At 37.0% G+C, this 19,221-nt stretch overlaps 2 protein-coding genes across 2 annotated transcripts in view; one reads left to right on the forward strand and one right to left on the reverse strand.

The window, feature by feature from the left end:
• LOC130921299 (uncharacterized) overlaps positions 1 to 19,221 on the forward strand; it is a 209,289-nt gene that overhangs the window by 81,014 nt on the left and 109,054 nt on the right. The gene's annotated exons all lie outside the window — the stretch shown is intronic.
• On the reverse strand, positions 1,935 to 7,271 carry LOC130921303 (transcription factor HES-5-like). Its single transcript, XM_057845012.1, has 2 exons — positions 2,543 to 7,271; positions 1,935 to 2,461 (listed from the first exon to the last, which is right to left on the reverse strand). Exons 1-2 carry the CDS (start codon positions 2,591 to 2,593, stop codon positions 2,180 to 2,182), a joined length of 333 nt encoding a protein of 110 aa, XP_057700995.1. The 5' UTR covers positions 2,594 to 7,271; the 3' UTR covers positions 1,935 to 2,179.

Genomic DNA, 19,221 nt, shown 5'->3' on the forward strand with positions numbered 1-19,221 from the left:
GATAACAACAACTACCACACTGAGCTACTTTGTCACCATATTTATTGTGAACACTATAATATATCAAAAGTGCAACATAAAATGCAACCAGACCGTCCAAGAGCCAGTGCCCCATTTTCCTTGGTGGAAAAGGTTAAACAAGAGTTTGGATAAGGAATAAAAACAACTCTAACACTAAACTACTATGCCACCATATTGTTTATGATTATTATAATTAATCAAGAGGACAAATTAAATGCAACCTGATCGTCCAAGAACCAGTGCCCAAATTTCCTAGGTGGAAAAGGGAAAACAAGAGGTTGGATAAGGGAAAGCAACAACTCCTACACTAAGCTACTTTGTTACCATATTTATTGTGAGCACTATAATATCTAAAAAGTGCAACATAAAATGCAACCAGACCGTCCAAGAGCCAGTGCCCCAATTCACGAGGTGGAAAAGGGAAAACAAGAGGTTTCATAAGTAATAAAAACAACTCCCACAGTAAGCTACTATGTCACTATGTGGTTTATGATTATTATTATATAGCAAAAGTGCAACATCAATGCAACCTGACCGTCCAAAAAAACAGTTCCCCAATTTCCTAGGTGGAAAAGGTAAAACAACAAGTTGGATAAGGGATAAAAACAACTCCCACACTAAGCTACTTTTGTCACTGCATAGCTTATGATTATCATAATATATCAAAAGGGAAACATGAATGCAGCCCGACTGTCCATAAGCCAGTGCCCAAATTTCCTAGGTGAAAAGGGTAAAACAAGAGGTTGGATAAGGGATAAAAACAGCTCTCACACTAAGCTACTTTTGTCACTGCATTGCTTATGATTATTATAATATATCAAAAGGGCAACATAAATGCAACCTGACCATCCAAAAAACAGTGGCCAAATTTCCTAGGTGGAAAAGGGAAAACAAGAGGTGGCATAATGAATAAAAAAAAACTCCAACATTAAATTACTATGTCAATATATTGTTTATTATAATTATAATACTGTATATCAAAAGGGCAACATCGATGGAACTTGACTGTCCAAAACCAGTGCCCCAATTTCTTAGGTGGAAAAGGGAAAACAAGAGGTTATATAAGGGATAAAAACAACTCCCACAATAAGCTATTTTGTCACTGCATTGCTTATGATTATTATATTGCTGTATATCAAAAGTGCAACATAAATGCAACCTGACTGTCCAAGAGCCAGTGCCCCAATTCTCTAGGTGGAAAAGGGAAAACAAGAGGTTGAATAAGGAATATAAACTACTCCCACACTAAGCTACTATATCACTATATTGTTTATAATTATTATAATATATCAAAGGTGCAACATTAATGCAACCTGACCGTCCAAAAAACAGTGCCCCAATTTCCTAGGGTGAATAAGGGAAAAAAAGAGGTTGGATAAGAGATGACAATTCCCACACTAAGCTCCTTTGCCATTATGTTGCTTATGATTATTATAATATGTCAAGGGTACAAAATACATGCAACCCGACCGTCCAAGAGCCAGTGGCCCGATTTACTACGTGGAAAAGGGAAAGCAAGAGGTTGGATAAGGAATAGAAATTACTCCCACACTAATCTAATATGTCACTATATTGTTTATGATTATTATATTATAGTAAAAGTGCAACATAAAAGGAACCTGACCGCGTATGAATGGTTGCCGCACTTCCTTAGGTGGGAAAGGGAAAACAAGAATTCCACCAAAATCCTTTCAGAGCACAGTTTGAAATTAGCAAAAATAATAAAACATTACCCCAAAATTCAAAAGACATACACACGTGAAAATGGAATATTTTAAATAATTTCCAAAATGTAAACACCAGAGGAGCGCATGTTGTTTTTTATGATTGCTTTAATGCGAATGCCTTGGTTTAAAAGCAATACATTCATTTTTGACACCTTCACTCAAGGTGTGCTTATTAGTTTTCCTGCTTCCATTCACTGAAGTAGCACGTTCCGCATCATTTGAGTTCAAAACAGATCATACACATGCACATATTCAATATGTATCACAATTTCTCCTTCATAAAGGAGGATGTACAAATACACCAATCAAAGGTATAATGGCAAATATGCTCGCACTCCCATTGGGAGTCAACACTGACAAGCAAATGTTGCGTGGAAACATGTAACCCCTTCACAAAAGGTGAATTCAACTCAGTCCAAAGTTCTGGAGTTCTACCATGGCCTCCAAGGGATGCTCTTGGTTGAGCTGTCTTCCTTTTTGATGCTTTTGAGAGGAGTCGTCTTCTCCTCACAGGAAGCTCCAAAGTGCATCCCGGCCGCATGGCTGGCCCGAAGTCTCTTTAGGAAGCAAACGGTCATCTCCAAGACGTCTGCCTTCTCCATCTTGGAGTCCGGCTGCTGCTGGAGGAACTCCGGAGCCAGGAGAGACTTGAGCTGCTCGATGCTGCTGTTAATTCGCTCGCGACGGAGCTTCTCCACTAGAGGCTTTCGAATCTGTGACAGGAAAAACACTAACATAAGGATGCGTGTCTACCAATGAGATCATGATGATTAGGATGATGAAGATGAACATACCTTATGAGTGAGAGTCATGTGAGAGTCTTGCAGAGAGATTGTAGGTGCCATGGCTGTGCGAGATGTGATCTCTACTAGCTTCACGTCTCCTATTTATAGTCCCGGATCTCCATATCAATGCGGGCCTCGCCACTTTCTCACACTGGCGGCCAATCAGAGAGCGGCAAGTGGGGACAATAGTTACATCTCAGGGGAGCAGCTGGACTGCCGGAGGGGGGCTAAGCGGGGGTCTTACCAAGCTCTGTGTGAATGTGGGAAAGTGGTGACCCTGTCCAGTGCACATCTGCTCTGGACAAAGACTTTGATCAAGCAGGCTACTGTACGACAACTAGACGAGTGTAGATTGCGTGCTTGTTTCCTTCTGCATTTTACTTATTGGCTGCCAAATGGATTGGACGTCAATTGCTGACAATGGCAGTGAAATATGATTATTTTTCAAATGTGGAATTGCTTGAATCAGTTGGGAAATGTGGAAGAAACAATTAAAATTGTACAGTTTCTTGTTCATTTCTTGAAATTTGGGAGTTTGGAAAAAGTAAAGAATTTGGGGAATGTGGGAAAATGGATTCAAGCCATCCAAAAAATTTGCGAGTATGAATAGAAGTTGAAATGGTTTGAACTGGTCGCCAAATTTGGACAGATTAAGTATATTTATGAAGTTTCTCACTCCTTCTGTTTGGATTTATGATTTTGGTAATGTGGAAGTTTGGAAAAAGTAAAGAATTTGGGGGATGTGGGAAATAGGAGCCTAAGATGTCCAAAATGTGAATTTTTCAATTTATAATGATTTGAATTGGTCGCTAAAAGTGGAAGGGTCAAGTCAATTTGTAAAGTTTCCCCACTCGTTTTAGTATGTAATGTGGAAGTTTGGAAAAAGTAAAGAATTTAGGGAATGTGGGAAAATGGAAACAAGCCATCCCAAAAAATTGCGAGTATGAAATGGAAGCTGAAATGGTTTCAATTGGTCGCCAAATTTCGACAGATTAAGTATATTTGTAAAGTTTCTCACTCCTTCCATTTGGATTTATGATTTTGGTAATGTGGAAGTTTGTAAAAAGTAAAGAATTTAGGAAATGCGGGAAATAGGAGGCCAAGATATCTAAAATTTTGTGAATTTTTAAATTTGAAATGGTTTGAATTGGCCGTGAAAAGTGGAAGGCTCAAGTCAATTTGTAAAGTTTCCCAACTCATTTCAGTTGGTAATGTGGAAGTTTGGAAAAATTAAAGAATTTAGGGAGTGTGGGAAAATGGAATCAAGCCATCCCAAAAAATTGCGATTATGAAATGGAAGTTGAAATTGTTTCAATTGGTCGCCAAATTTGGACAGATTAAGTATATTTGTAAAGTTTCTCACTCCTTCCGTTTGGATTTATGATTTTGGTCATGTGGAAGTTTGGAAAAAGTAAAGAATTTGGGAAATGTGGGAAATAGGAGGCTATGATATCTAAAATTTTGTGAATTTTTAAATTTGAAAGGGTTTGAATTGGTCGTGAAAAGTGGAAGGCTCAAGTCAATTTGTAAAGTTTCTCAACTCATTTCAGTTGGTAATGTGGAAGTTTGGAAAAAGTAAAGAATTTTGTGGATCTGGGAAATAGGAGCCTAAGATGTCCAAAATGTTGTGCATTTTTCAATTCTAAATGGTTTGAATTGGTCGCTATAAGTAGAAGGCTCAAGTCAATTTGTAAAGTTTCCCAACTCATTTCAGTTTGTGATGTGGAAAAGGTAAAGAATTTGGGGAATATGGGAAATGGGAGCCCAAGATGTTCAAAATGTTACGAATTTTTAAATTTGAATTAATTTGAATTGGTCACTAAATGTGGAAGTATCATGTGAATTTTGAAAGTTTCCCACTCATTTCTGTTGATAAACTGGAAGTTTGGAAAAAGTAAAGAATTTGGGGAATGTGGGAAATAGAAGCCTAAGATGTCCAAAATGTTGTGAATTTTTAAATCTGAAATGGTTTGGTCGCTGAAAGTGGAAGGATCACGTCCATTTGTAAAGGTTCCCCACTCCTTTCAGTTAGCAATGTGGAAGTTTGGAAAAAGTAAATAATTTGGGGGATGTGGGAAATAGGAGCCTTAGATGCCCAAATTGTTGTCATTTTTTAAATTTGAAATGGTTTCAATTGGTCGTTAAAAGTTGAGAGGTCAAGTCAATTTCTAAAGTTTTCCCACTCATTTCTGTTGGTAATGTGGAAGTTTGGAAAAAGTAAAGAATTTAGGGAATGTGGGAAATAGGATCCTAACATATTCAAGATTTTGTTAGTTTTTAAATTCAAAGTAGTTTGAATTGATCACTAAATGTGGAGGAATCAAGTAAATTTGGAAAGTTTCCCACTCATTTCCGTTGGTAATGTGGAAGTTTGGAAAAAGTAAAGATTTGGGGGACTGTGGGAAATAGGATCCTAAGAGATTTCTTAATCATTTCACGTGGATTTATATTTCTGGTAATGTGGGATTTTGGAAAAGGTAAGGAATCTGGGGAATATGGGGAAAAAAAGATCTTTACTGTTGATATCCTAACTGTTTGTGAATATCTTAAAGTTGGAAGCATTGACTATGCTAAACGAGGAATATGCTAAATGTTTGCAGTGATTGGCGAATGTTTTAATAGCCAAGTGGAATAGTTACTTAATATATAGTAGTTATTACTATATATTTTGCTCATAACAATCTTTTGAAGTATCAATTCTTGAATCCATTGCCAAAAGGAAGCTTGGAATTTCAGGAATGATCAAATTGTTTTTGACCAAACAACCCATTTCTCACTCCCGTTTTCAAATTGAACCTTAGCCAGTGACGGCCGTCTCATTCATCGTTAACAAGGGGGTCCAACACGTCCAACATAAACAAGCGGGAACGCCGGCCAAGTCCTGGGAATCCCGTGCAAGTCTGAATTCCTGCTGGCCTTTTGACTAAAAAAAAGAAAAAAACAGGGAGTTCCCATTGCTCCTGAATGGAAGTGAAGCCGTAAAGTGAGGGTGTGTGTCATCAATGTGATGTGCAAGCAGACACACTTCTTTTGTTCGGCGCAAGTGCGCTGAATGGAAGCCGGTGTGGGAAAGGCGAGGAAAGCGACTCACAGCCCACAGGGCATAATAGACAAGATGGGTGGGGGGCGAACGGGCGGGTCGCTTTAGATGTTTCCATCAAGCCCGTCATTCATTATAATCCACATTCCCAGCCAACAGGGAGTTTAATGCGATTTTGCGCAGCATTTATGTGATGGACATTCCTCCAAGAACATGATATTCTGTCAGTTTCTCCATGTTAAATGGTATTTTATCCTCAAAGCTATGACAGTAGAGTCATTCAATAGTATACTGCAAAACCTGACATAATAGGTTAATATAAAGAAACATGTTGCTGTATCTTAAACTTGGGTTATAATCACTCATTTGCCAAAATATTAACACGACTCCAAAAGAAATTAGTTTATGCTAATTCAGTTGTTAATGGCTTCAATTTGCCATTCCAATAACATCAGGTCAATCTGTTTATCACCGTGAATGGCAGCAAATGAGTTAAGCACAGTAAAGGCGTTCCACAAGGCTCACTCTTAGAACCAATGCTGGGCTTAAACTACTGTAATTTTCGGCCTATAAGCCACTACTTCAGGGCCAGGCCATTTGGAGGCCCTAAGCAAAATAATGCAAAGGGGCCCATATTTTTAGCCCACCATTTCGTCACAGTGTACTGTGAAACCCATACATGCAATCCAACCCATACATCCATATTCTGTATATTAATCAGATTTTGTTGCACTGCATACTTCAAACTTCTCAACCCCAAATGATTGTCAGTACTTACAGTAGATAGCGCCAAACCTTTTTCTAAAAGAGGAAAGAAAGAAGTTAAGGAAAGAACTTTTATTTTTTTAAAGCTTGTAATCAAGTATCAAAACTCACAAAAGTCAAATAAAGCAAACTGTAGTAAACAAAATAGAATATAAATTAAACAATTGCCAGATTGGGGGCCCCCTAGTTGACTGGGGCCCTAAGCAGCTGCATAGTCTGCGTATAGGCTGGGCCGGCCCTGCACTACTTTTTAGATACAGATCAATCAGGTCACTTCCTGTTGATTTGGGGACATTTTAGGGACACGTCCTGTTAATATCAGGTAACTTCCTATTGATTTTGGCTTTCTGTTGATTCGGGGACATTTCGAGGACACGTCCTGTTGATATCAGGTCACTTCCTATTGATTTGGGGACATCTTGGGGATACGTCCGATTGCATGGCTGTCAACGGCATCGACTTACTTGTGCGCCAGTTGAATGCCATTGAGCTGTAATGGTAAGTTTTTGGTCAAAAATCTTAACCACACAGGTTTTCCTGCCATTGAAAATCAATGGGAAATTTGGACGTACATGGTCGTCAATGGCATATACGTGCATGGCTGTCAATTGCATCAACTTACTTGTGCGCCTATCATGGTAAATGGTTAAAAATCACAAGGACCTATGTTTCCCAGCCTTTGAAAATGAATGGGAAATTTGGACGTCCAGAGGTATGAAAAAGTATCTGAACCTTTTGGAATTTCTCACATTTCAGCATAAAATCACCATCAAATGTGATCTGATCTTTGTCAAACTCACACAGATGAAAAAACAATGTCTGCTTTAACTAAAACCAAACAAACATTCATAGGTTTTCAAATCTAAATGAGGATAGTATGCAAACAATGATAGAACAGGGGAAAAATAAGTAAGTGAACCATCACATTTAATATTTTGTGGGCCCCCCTTTGGCAGCAATAACAGACGCTTCCTGTAGCTACAGATCAGTCTGGCACATCGATTAGGACTAATCTTAGCCCATTCTTCTCCACAAAACTGTTGTGGTTCTGTCAAATTCTTAGAATGTTTGGCATGAATCACTGTCTTTAGGTCATTCCACAGCCTCTCAATGGGGTTCAAGTCTGGACTTTGACTTGGCCACTCCAGAACATGTATTTTGTTCTTCTGAAACTATTTTGAAGTTGATTTACTTCTGTGTTTTGGATCATTGTCTTGTTGCAGCATCCATCCTCTTTTTTACTTTCAACTGTCTGACAGACGGCCTCAGGTTTTCCAGCAAAACATCTTGATAAACTTTGAATTCATTCTTCCAATAAGGATTTCAAGTTGTCCAGGCCTTGAGGAAGCAAAACAGCCCCAAATCATGATGCTCCCTCCACCATGCTTCACGTTAGGGATGAGGTGTTGATGTTGGTGAGCTGTTCCATTTTTCCTCCACACATAACGTTTCGTGTTACTCCCAAACAATTCAACTTTGGTTTCATCAGTCCACAAAATATTTTGCCAAAACTTCCCCTGAGTGTCCAAGTGCCTTTTCGCGAACATTAAACGAGCAACGATGTTTTTTTAGACAGCAGTGGCTTCCTCCGTGGAGTCCTCCCATTAACACCATTCTTGGCCATTGTTTTACATATAGTTGATGTGTGCACAGAGATATTGGACTGTGCCAGTGATTTCTGTAAGTCTTTAGCAGACACTCTAGGGTTCTTTTTTACCTCTCTGAGTATTCTGCGCTGAACTCCTGGCGTCATCTTTGGTGGACGGCCACTCCTTGGGAGAGAAGCAACAGTGCCAAACCCTCTCCATTTGTAGACAACTTCTCTGACTGTCGATTGATGAACATCCAGACTTATAGAGATGTTTTTGTATCCTTTCCCAGCTTTATACAAATCAACAATCCTTGACCGCAGGTCGTCAGACAGCTCTTTTGACCGAGCCATGATGCACATCAGACAATGCTTCTCATCAAGACAATTTTTAACAGATGTGTGTTTTATAGTTGGCAGGACACCTTTAAACAACTCATCAGTGATTGGGCACACACTCGACTTAAATTGTTTGGTAAAAAATGGTTTCAATTGCACTTTAAAGTGCGTACGACAGGATAGATTAGAATCATATTTTGAGACGATTCAACTATATACAACAATTTGGCAAAGCGCAGATGACGAGAAATTAGTCTTTTAATCTGCCGGTTAGCCACGCCTACCATTATAGGGTTCTAGCGTCCCCAACAGGTGGATGACGTCAGCGGGAGAATGGGCTCATCGGTTTTACTATTCAGCACATTGAGCGGGAATTATTCACAACGAGGAAAATGCGACGAAGAGAGCCGCAAAATGTCTTTGTTTTAGTCTCTCTACTCCAATATTTTTACAGGATATTCTGTTTATCCAAGTATTTTTCCCCAATAGCTAAATAAATGGCTTGAGAAGGACCAGTCAGCCTGTCGAGGGGGAACTACTCACAACGAGGAAAATGCGACGAAGAGAGCTGCAAAATCTCATTGTTTCTGTCTCTTTACTTCAATATTTTTTCAGGATATTCTTTTTATGCAAGTATTTTCCCCAATTGCTAAATAAATGGCATGGTCATGACAAATAACAGTCTTGTGCTAAATGGAATATGAAATAATAAAAATGCACTTATTCAGGACATGGCAAAATTACTCCATAATGGTCAAAACTGTCGACTCCACCTATACTGTCGCACCTCCCGAACGATATTTTATGACACCTAAATTGGACATATGTCATTTCCCTTCCCCGGCTTCGGAGAATGTAAATAAACCAAGAGGCATGAAAGCTAGCCGACATGCTAACCCGAACCGAGTGATGTTTCAAAGTCTTCGAAGCGGAAAATCACACATAACTAGCCCGGATTATTTGACATGACGACTGGGTTGTCGATTGTCTTTGCGGATCGGCAAACCGCCCGGCGGAGAGCAATTTACGGCTCGTTCCCCGGAGGAGGGCGGCTGCAGTTGTTGTGCAGCTAACGTGCAGCGAATGTGCACGAGGAGAGCTTTTTACATGCCTATCAATGATCAAACGTAAGTAGTCCTTAATTTAAAGAAAGTTTGTAGTATTTACTTTGTAATCGCTGTATTCGTATTTGACTTAATACAAAAGAAGATGTTTACTCACTTCCTCGTAAGTCCAATGGTCCCACAGTAGTAGGGCTTGTTTTGGCCAATATCCACGGTGAATGGGAACCTTTTGAAACTCCAAAAAGGCGCACACACCTCTCCCTTATACAGCAAGATTTTTCTGCAGCCGTGGCTGGCGTGATGCGAAAAATAAACGTATTAATCCGCAAAATCAGCTGAATCCTTAGTCCTCATACACAACAGTACGGCTGTATAGTGAAGAGGACGCCTTCATCAGTACACGTCACAGCGCCCTCCTCCTCAATGCAAGACCGCTTCCACACACATCGAAGCGGTCCATATCATTCAGGAGCATAAAATACCGCATGTATTATGGAATAAACATGCTTTTTCGTGTCACATGCACTTTAAGTCTCCTTAGGCAGAGGGGTTAACATACTTATTTTTCCCCATACTGTCATTGTTTGCATGCTAACCTCATTAAAATATGAAAACCTATAAACGTTTGAGTGGTTTTAGTTCAAGCAGACACTGTATTTTCCTCTGTGTGATTTTGACAAAGATCAGATCACATTTGATGGTGATTTAATGCAGAAATTCCAAAAGATTCGGATATTGTTTCATACCACTGTATGTGTTAACATTTAAAACAGGTCAATTTAAACCATCAACATAACAGGAGAATTAATTTCATGTCATTAATGCATAAAACAGATCTGATCATGAAAGAAATTTCATCATGATTTCATTAGTTATTGTCAACCTGTCGAACTCATGTTGTGTCAAAATATTAATAACGTCAATATGGGACAAATGTCCATTTGAAGAACACGCCAAATTTCATTAAGAAGAATCCACTGCCCAAACCAAATCGTGATGAAACGAGTTGTATCGACGCAACATGCGGTTTAAATATTTGGCCTTAATTCCTCTCAGCCATGAAGAAGGATGAGGAGAGACGCAAGTGGGTGGTGGTCGGGGGGTCCCTCCTGAATGAGGGCGAATTAGCATTTAACGAGGCACATGTCTGCTGAGCGGGCGCCGGCTCAATCGTGCGAGGAGTGTGGGAACGTCCTGAGCGAGGAGTCACAGTGCCTGCGGCATGATTAACATCAAGACCACCCTCCCCAGCCCCGAGGGGATTTGGCACACTTCACAGGGAGATTTGGTTGACGCCCTGTCAGTCAGATACGTTTATTTACTCTCATATTATACAGTCCCTGACAAAAGTCTTGTCGCTTATCCATTTTATAGAAACATTTGCTAATAACCTGACTTTTAATTATTCAGTTGGTTTCAGAAATGGCTCATATGAAAGCTAAGACCCTCCCAAATGATGTTAAATGTACGAAAAATATATTTGTCTCACTGAAAAAAGATTTATAATTTAATGAAGACATAAAGGTTAAATTTTGGCAAGACAAAAGTTTTGTCGCCTATGGAAAGTAGTGTGAAAATTGAACAAAAAATGTACTTTGCATGCAAAATTATGTTACATAACATAAGAGAATTAAGTAGTAGTGCTGTGAGATCCAAATGTAATATTTTGTATGACTTCCATGGGCTTGAAGGACTGCATTCATGCAGTTCAGCAATGATACATACAAGTCATCAGGAACATCAAAGAAAGAAGTCTTGCATGCCTACCAGAGTTCATCAACATTCTTGGGTTTCGTCTTCCATGCTACCTCTTTCATCCTGTTCATGTCTAGTGACTGGGCTGGTCAGTCCTGGAGGATCTTGATCTTCTTTGCCTTGAGGAACTTTGAGGTAGAGATCGAAGTATGCGATGGAGCACCATTCTGCTGAAGAATTTGTCCCTTTTTATGGTTAAGAATGTAAGAGGCAGCTAATATTTGTTGATATTTCAGACTATTTATGTTGTCTTCCACCCTGCAGATCTTTCGCACACCCCCATACTGGATGTAACCCCAGACCATGACTTTTTCACCACCAGACTTGACTGTTTTCTGAGTGAATCTCGGCTCCATGCGGGCTCCAGTAGGTCTCCTGCAATATTTGCGGTGACTGTGGTGTAATTCGTCTGAAAAATCCACCTTTTGCCACTTTTCCAGCGTACAATACATCCTTTTGACAGGCTGTTGGCCTTGGCAAATGCCACACGGGTTTTTCAATTGTCTGCACCCTGAGAGATCTCAGGTATAATTCACGATACGACATGATTTGCAATACGAAGCTCACGATAACGATGATCTCACGATACGACGATTATTTATACATTGGTCAGGAAATCATTCTAGGATATTCAACTCATAAACAGCAGACCCGTGAAGTCCTTTAGGCGAGCTAGGCAAATGCTAAGGGCGTCGCAGCGTCCAAAACGGCGTCAAGAAAAATGTTCAAATAATACATGATAGCAGTATTCAAAAAAATTACAAGACAATAAAACAAAAGAACCACAATACATAAGTTTTAAAAAAATAATGGAATCATTTTCTAATGCTGTGTCCTGTGATGCGGTAATTTCACCACAGTCTCTAATCTCACTTTAATTTGAAGTCATTTGCTGGTGATTTTCTGTCACTTCCTGTTGATTTTAGGGCATTTCTGGGTCACTTCCGGTTAAATTTTTGGGACCTTTATGGCATACTTCCTGTTGATTGACTCAACAACGTTCCTAAATGAATAGGAAGTGACTCAAAGTAACAGGAAGTGACCTGTAAACGCCCGAAAATGAACAGAAATGAAAATCAGAAAGTCTGACAGCGAATGCTCTGGTTTTGAATGAACGAACGTTCATTCGCTCCTCCCAGTCTAAATAAATAGGGCGTCCATCACCGTCAATGGCAGCCATTGAGTCAACAGAGACACTATTCTACAGAAGGATTTTGATGATATATGATTTGATGATTTCTTTTTAAACAGTGAGACCCTTTTAAAATGATGTATCGATTCTTGGCGCGAGCATATCAATAACCTTTTGGGATACAAAGTATCACAATATATCAACTATTCGATAATTTGTCACACCCATATTTTCAAACAATGTCATTCGCATGCGTAAATATAAGAAAAATTAAATGAAATATATTTGAGCAAAAAATCTGACAGGTTTTCGGCATTTTACAATTTTTTTTATATATATATATATATAAATGGGCTTTTTAGCCTACTCCAAAAATGTTTGAAGGAATTTTGAAAGAGAGTTGGCCAATTTTTACCAATTAATTTTTTTTTAAAAGTGGGGAAAAAAATTGCCAGTTTTTCCAGATTTTTTGTATCACATCTTAGTGATTTTTTTCATCCTATATTTTGATATATGAATACGCTGATTAATCGGTTTGAATAAAGTCTATATGGCCTTAGATTTTCAAACTAATCCCAAAGGGCTTCACAATTGACATTCAAATCCTAAAAGAATTGATCTCATAATGAATATTATTACATTTAAGTTAAAAAAGTAACACTTAAATCTATAAATCGGTTATTGGAAATATCAGGCAGGCTCTAATTCTATTTATTTATTTATTTATTTACTTTCGAGATGATGCCTTTTGTTTTCCGTCAAATCACAAAACGCCTATGCTGACCTACAGGTACACTTGTTTATTTTTGTGGTTATTCATAGTGTTTTTGTGACCCCGTTTAGTAAATAATGCGAGACTTACATTACACTCTTGTACGATAATCATAGGCGGAGTTTGACTTTTGGAGCGGGGGGGCACAACGTGTTCATGACCCCGAAACGCAGTGTCAGAAATAAAATTAACTTATAAGAATATTTATAATAAGTTGAAAATGAGCTTTTTTGTGTTTCCCATCATTCTTGAGGGGAATTCTAAATCAGGCTGCTTCGGCAATACTTTTCGCCAAGATCGTCGTCCATTGAATATGGTACGCCCGCCGGTGTTGTGCCAATGTAGTTACCTCAGTCAAAAATTGTATCACCTGGTGGAGCCATATGGAGGTAGGTTCATTATTCGATCAAAAAAAAAGTTGCTTCAAATAAAATATATATTTTCAATAAAAAAAAGTCACTTCAATAAAAAAAAAGTGTTTGATTGCAAAAATAAATTTTAAATTAAAAAAAAATGAAATTTTAAAGCTATTTTTATTTGTATTTTTTTAAGTCCATTTTTGTTGGGAGGTTTTTTTTTTTTTTTTTTTTTGATTGAAGCAACTTTTTTGATTGAAGTAATGTTGTTTTGTTTTTGGGCCACATTCTGCTAGGACATATGTGTCTTTATTATTCAATCAAAAAATAAGTTGCTTCATACAAAAAAAAAAAAATATTTTCAACAAAAAAAAAATCACTTCAATCAAAAAATAGAAAAATTTCAATCATAGAAAAAAAAGTTTTTGATTGCGAAAAAATATTTGAGACTCAAAAATTTGCATTTAAACACATACATTTTCATTTTTAAAAAAGGTTGCTTCAATCAAAATATATATTTTCAATTTAAAAAAAGTCACTTCAATAAAAAAAATGTGTTTGATTGCAAAAATAAATTTTAAATTTAAAAAAATGAAATTTTAAAGCTATTTTTATTTGTATTTTTTTTTCAGTCCATTTTTGTTGGGAGGGGTTTGTTGTTGTTGTTTTTTTTTTGATTGAAGCAACTTTTTTGATTGAAGTAATGTTGTTTTGTGTTTGGGCCACATTTTGGCTAGGACATATGTGTCTTTATTATTCAATCAAAAAATAAGTTGCTTCATACAAAAAAAAAAAAATATTTTTTCAAAAGAAAAATCACTTCAATCAAAAAATAGAAAAATTTCAATCATAGAAAAAAAAGTTTTTGAATGCGAAAAAATATTTGAGACTCAAAAATTTGCATTTAAACAAATACATTTTCATTAAAAAAAAAAAAAAAAAAGGTTTCTTTGATTTTAGCAATCATTTTTGTGTTTGGGGGCCATAATATTCGTAGGACATTTGTGTCTGAATCACTCAATCCCCCAAAAAGTTGCTTCAATCATAAAAAAAATATTTTCAATCAAAGAAAAAAAAATGATTTGAAAAATAAAATTGCCCTCCCCTATTTTATTTATTTTTTTAATAATATGCAAAGCAAATGACCGTCTAACGTGCTAGTCACATGATCAGTTCCATTATAAAATTATCTTTTTTTTTTTTTTTTTTGCTCATTTCATTCATGTTTTTGTTTTGTTTTGTTTTGTTTTCTTGCTTTACAACTTTTATATTTATAGGAAAGTCGATTACATGCAATGACACTTTTTGGCCTATTCTCATGTACCTAATATTCTGATCTCTACTGGGTCAACACGTTCCCGTGTTCACACGGAGCTCAAGTAATTCCCCCACTGCAAATGAGGTCAGTTTAAGGTCCATGAACTAAAAGAGTTGTACTCACGAGAAGGTCAACAGGTTAGTCGTGAAGCAAACCTGTGCACAATTTGACAACCACGGGCAACTTCTGCCTTTTTTCATCTTGCAAAATTGTACCAAGTTGGCACGAATATTATTATTCACACAAGTATTAATATTAGTATTTACACAAAATTCTGCAAAGATGTAGAAGGAATACAACACTGAGCGGACTTCTCTCCTGCAGCATCACTAAAGAGGAAAGCACGGACGGTAGTGCCCTCTGGGGGCTTTAGAAGGCAAACCGGACTCAGATGACCTTGCATTGTGTATCATGAATTTTCACGGAGACTCCTCCACCCTACTTGAATTTCATTTTAGTATTAAAACACTATTTTTGTTATGGAAAAACACAATGTTAGATGAAAATATGGTGCTGTTTCAATAATTACTCTGGGACATAAAACAAAAGTAGTGGAACCAGCTTGCATTTATTTCTTGCTCAACACTGCCCTCTGGTGTTCAACACCATTTTGCTCCTATAAATGAGGAAATAACATTACAGGACTGCAACATATACTGTATACTAGAGGTGTGCATCGGTACTGCCCTCACGATTCGATTCGATTACGATTCGGAGGGCCACGATTCGATTCGATTCGATTCGATTCAGAGGGTCACGATTCGATTCGGCAATGCATCGCGATGCCTTAAAGCCTGGGATGCATTAAAATTCTAAAGCAAAGCATATTTTTCGTGAATCATGAGGCAACACAAGCGGTCAGACATTAAACAACTTTTTATTGGCTCTTGTGTCACTCCTGGTTGAAGTCAAATGAAAATACTTTTAGATATATATTTTAAAAAAACAAACAAAAAAACAGATCACAGCATTTAATTGGTGCTTTGAATGAGACCAGGGCTTTCGCTTTTTTTTACACACAGTAGCAGCCTTTCACACAGTGCAACATCTGAACTCCTGTGCAAAATCAGTAATAACAGTCACTGTATTTTAGTCACAACAACCCATCGATAAAAATATTCAAGTAAATATTAAAGAAAGCAACAAAGAAAATATTGTAGTGCAGCAGCATCTTTATCGCAATATCAAAACAAAAAACAAAACATCAACTAAATTGCAATGTAGAACAAAAGTAAAATGTAGGACTAGCCCACTATATATGTGCAATCAACTTAGAAATGCAATCAGTAACTACCACATAACAATAAAAAATAAAGAACTTAAAATGAAGTGCAGCAGCATTTTAGCAGCCATAACAATCTTTTTCAACATGAGGAAATATCATTTTTTTGCAATTGAGAGAGCAGAGAGATAGTAGAGGTTAGATGGGGCCTAAAAAATCCAGCCCGACCCAAGACGGCCCGCTGGTATTGAAGCCCGACCCGGCTTGGAGTGACGCGAAGAAAAAAAAACGCAGCAGCAGCAATTTATTTTCATTTCTTCGAGATGGCAGAAAAAATGCATGTTTCTTTCTAACAATTTTATAAAAATGGAAGTTACCTTTATGTGCGTCGTATCAACGTGCATTATATATATATATATATATATATATATATATATATATATATATATATATATATATATATATATATATATATATATATATATATATATATATATATATATATATATTTAATAAAAATATATATGGAAACAGCACTGGCCTGCTTACTGTAATCCATGACTGCACTAATGTTAGTTAGTACTTTATATTATAAAGTATCATTGTGTATATACATATAGTATAATATATAAATACATATAAATTAATTAATTAATACTATATATTTAATTTTTGTTAGTGTGAGTATGTGTGCCTCTCATTCAAAATACCGTATTGGCCCGAATATAAGACGACCCCGATTATAAGACGACCCCCTCTTTTTCAAGACTTAAGTTTGAAAAAAGACTTTTTGAACACCAAATTAATTTTTATACAGAAACGACCACGGAAAGCTTTTCTCTGACTGAGCATTTTTTAGGCGATCTTTTTGAGCTCTCCATCTCCGTACATTACACTCTGTGACACCATATTTCACAGCCGCTTTGCAGTTGTTTGAAGACACCGCCTCATTTATCACCATCAACTTGAAGTTTGCGTCATAACTTCTCCTCAGCTGCCGGTGTTCTGCCAAAATGTCCTACATCGGCGAAACGTCCTACATTAGTCGAATTTGACACCTAAATTACTACCGTGCGCTCTAAACTTGTTTTGTTTAGATGCATACAGGAATAACGTACTAAAGAAATGCCTGCAGAAAATACTTAAATGTAGTTATGTCAAATAAGGACGATTTAAATACGCTACGTGACTAATGTGGTCAACTGCTTCAAAGCTAACACAAAAAAACACAATGGTTAAAAGTATGAGAGGGTAATACATGCAAAAAGTATCTTTGAGGCTGTGAAAAGGTTCTAAATAACTAAATAAAAACAAAAATAGTGAGTACTCGCCGCTTCCAAACGATGTGCGCACGCGTGTGAATGCATATGCAAGCGCCCTGAGCATTGTGTAGGACGTTTCGCCGCGTAGTAAGGAATGGCCAAACACCGGTTAACCTGGCCAATCTTCGACCCACTTTTCTCCAAATTGTCGCGAAGTTTCTCCATTTTCGGTTATCTCTTCTATTACCGGTATTTTCTTCTCTTTTCCTTCTTACCACTTTCTTCTTCGTGTCAGGGGTTCGCTTTGGCCGCCCGAGTCGCGTTCAGCATTCGATTCATTGATGACTGGCGCCATCAAGCGTCGTGAATGGGTATATGTCTAGGCCGCAGTTTTTTTTTTTTTTTAGACCGCAGTTATAAGACGACCTCCTCTTTTTCAATCTTATTTCAGTGCAAAAAACATCGTCTTATATTCGGGCCAATACGGTAATTGTGGTAATATTTCAGTGTGGCCTCTCCTTTATCTATTTTCAGGTTAAAACAAACAACAGTTGAACAGTTTTTTCCCCTCCCCCAAAAATGCGGAACGCACACCAGAAAAAGCATCTGAACTCACACAAAGTATTCTGAAAATGGTTGTCCGGGACATTGCAATTCATTTGAACATTTAGAAAAATATAGACAATGACATACCGCAAAAAGAGTAAGAATTGTGTTTTGACTCCTGTTAAAGAGGTGAAGTCTTAGTGTTTCCATTTGCATTTTTTTCGCACTAGTTAATGCCAGCAGCATTTGACCTCATTGTTTGTGATTTATTATTGATATCTATGTTATTTATTTATAGGTTGATAAAGAATTTAGGTGTTCCAAAATGTTGTTTGTGAATTAATAAGCTTCAACAAAAATTTCATTATTAAAGTAGTAAAAAATATATATATATATATATATATATATATATATATTAGCTTAGTCGACTAATCGTAAAAATAGTCGGCTGACTAATCGGGAAGAAATTAGTCGTTTCGGACAGCCCTAATATATATAGCACATTTTTGTACTAAAATACGAACGATACAACTAATAAACTGAAAAACAAGCTATTTTCTTACTTCTGCAAATCATTCTACAATACATCTAACCTGTTTTCATCCTTCAGCTGTGAATTGGAATGAACATTCATTCGCTGCCATCCCTCCCACTTCAAAGGGATTGGATGTCTAGGGCCGTCAGTGGCAGCCAATGCCAGGCAAGGAGTTAATTTTGGGGCGTTTCAAGTCATTTCCTGTTGATTTTCAGTCACTTCCTTTATATGTCACTTTCTGTTGATTTTGGGCATAGGCGGAGTATGACTTTTGGGGCAGGGGGGGCACTACATGTTGATGACCCTGAAACGCAGTGTCAGCAATAAGATTAACTTACAAGAATATTTATAATAATAAGTTGACAATAAGTGCTTCTGTTTCCCATTAATCTTGAGGGGAATTCTAAATCAGGCTGCTTAGGCAATACTTTTCGCCAAGATCGTCATCCATTGAATATGGTACGCCCGCCTGTGTCGTGCCAATGTAGTTAACCCAATCAAAAATTGTATCCCCAGGCGGTGCCATATGCAGGTAGATTTGTGTCTTCATTATTCAATCCAAAAACAAATTGCTTAAAAAAAAACTTCAATCAGAATATATATTTTCAACCCCCAAAAAAAGTCGCTACAATCAAAAAAAAAACAAAAAAAAAAAATGTGTTTGAATGCAAAAATAAATTTGAAACTCAAAAAAATGCATGTGAAAGCTATTTTTCTTTGATTTTTTTTTTTTTTTTTTTTTTTGGAGTGAAGTCAATTTTTTTTTGATTGAAGTAATGCTGATTTAGGACATTTCCGCCATTGTTCAATCAAAAAATAAGTTGTTTCAAAAAATATATATATTTTCAAAAAGAAAAATCACTTCAATCAAAAAAAGAAAAATTTCAATGATGGTAAAAGTTTTTGAATGCAAAAAAATATTTGAGATCGAAAATTTTGCATTTGAACACTTAATTTTTCATCGAAAAAGTTTTCTTTGATTGAAGCAATCCTT

This window comes from Corythoichthys intestinalis, chromosome 9, assembly GCF_030265065.1.
Source record: "Corythoichthys intestinalis isolate RoL2023-P3 chromosome 9, ASM3026506v1, whole genome shotgun sequence".
NCBI classification, from domain to species: Eukaryota; Metazoa; Chordata; class Actinopteri; order Syngnathiformes; family Syngnathidae; genus Corythoichthys; species Corythoichthys intestinalis.

Excerpts from the sequence above, each read along its gene's own strand:
- LOC130921303 (XM_057845012.1), bottom strand. The coding sequence starts at position 2,593 with ATGGCACCTACAATCTCTCTGCAAGACTCTCACATGACTCTCACTCAT. Across the intron at positions 2,462-2,542 it reads ACATGACTCTCACTCATAAG|ATTCGAAAGCCTCTAGTGGA; the intron begins GTATGTTCATCT and ends TTCCTGTCACAG.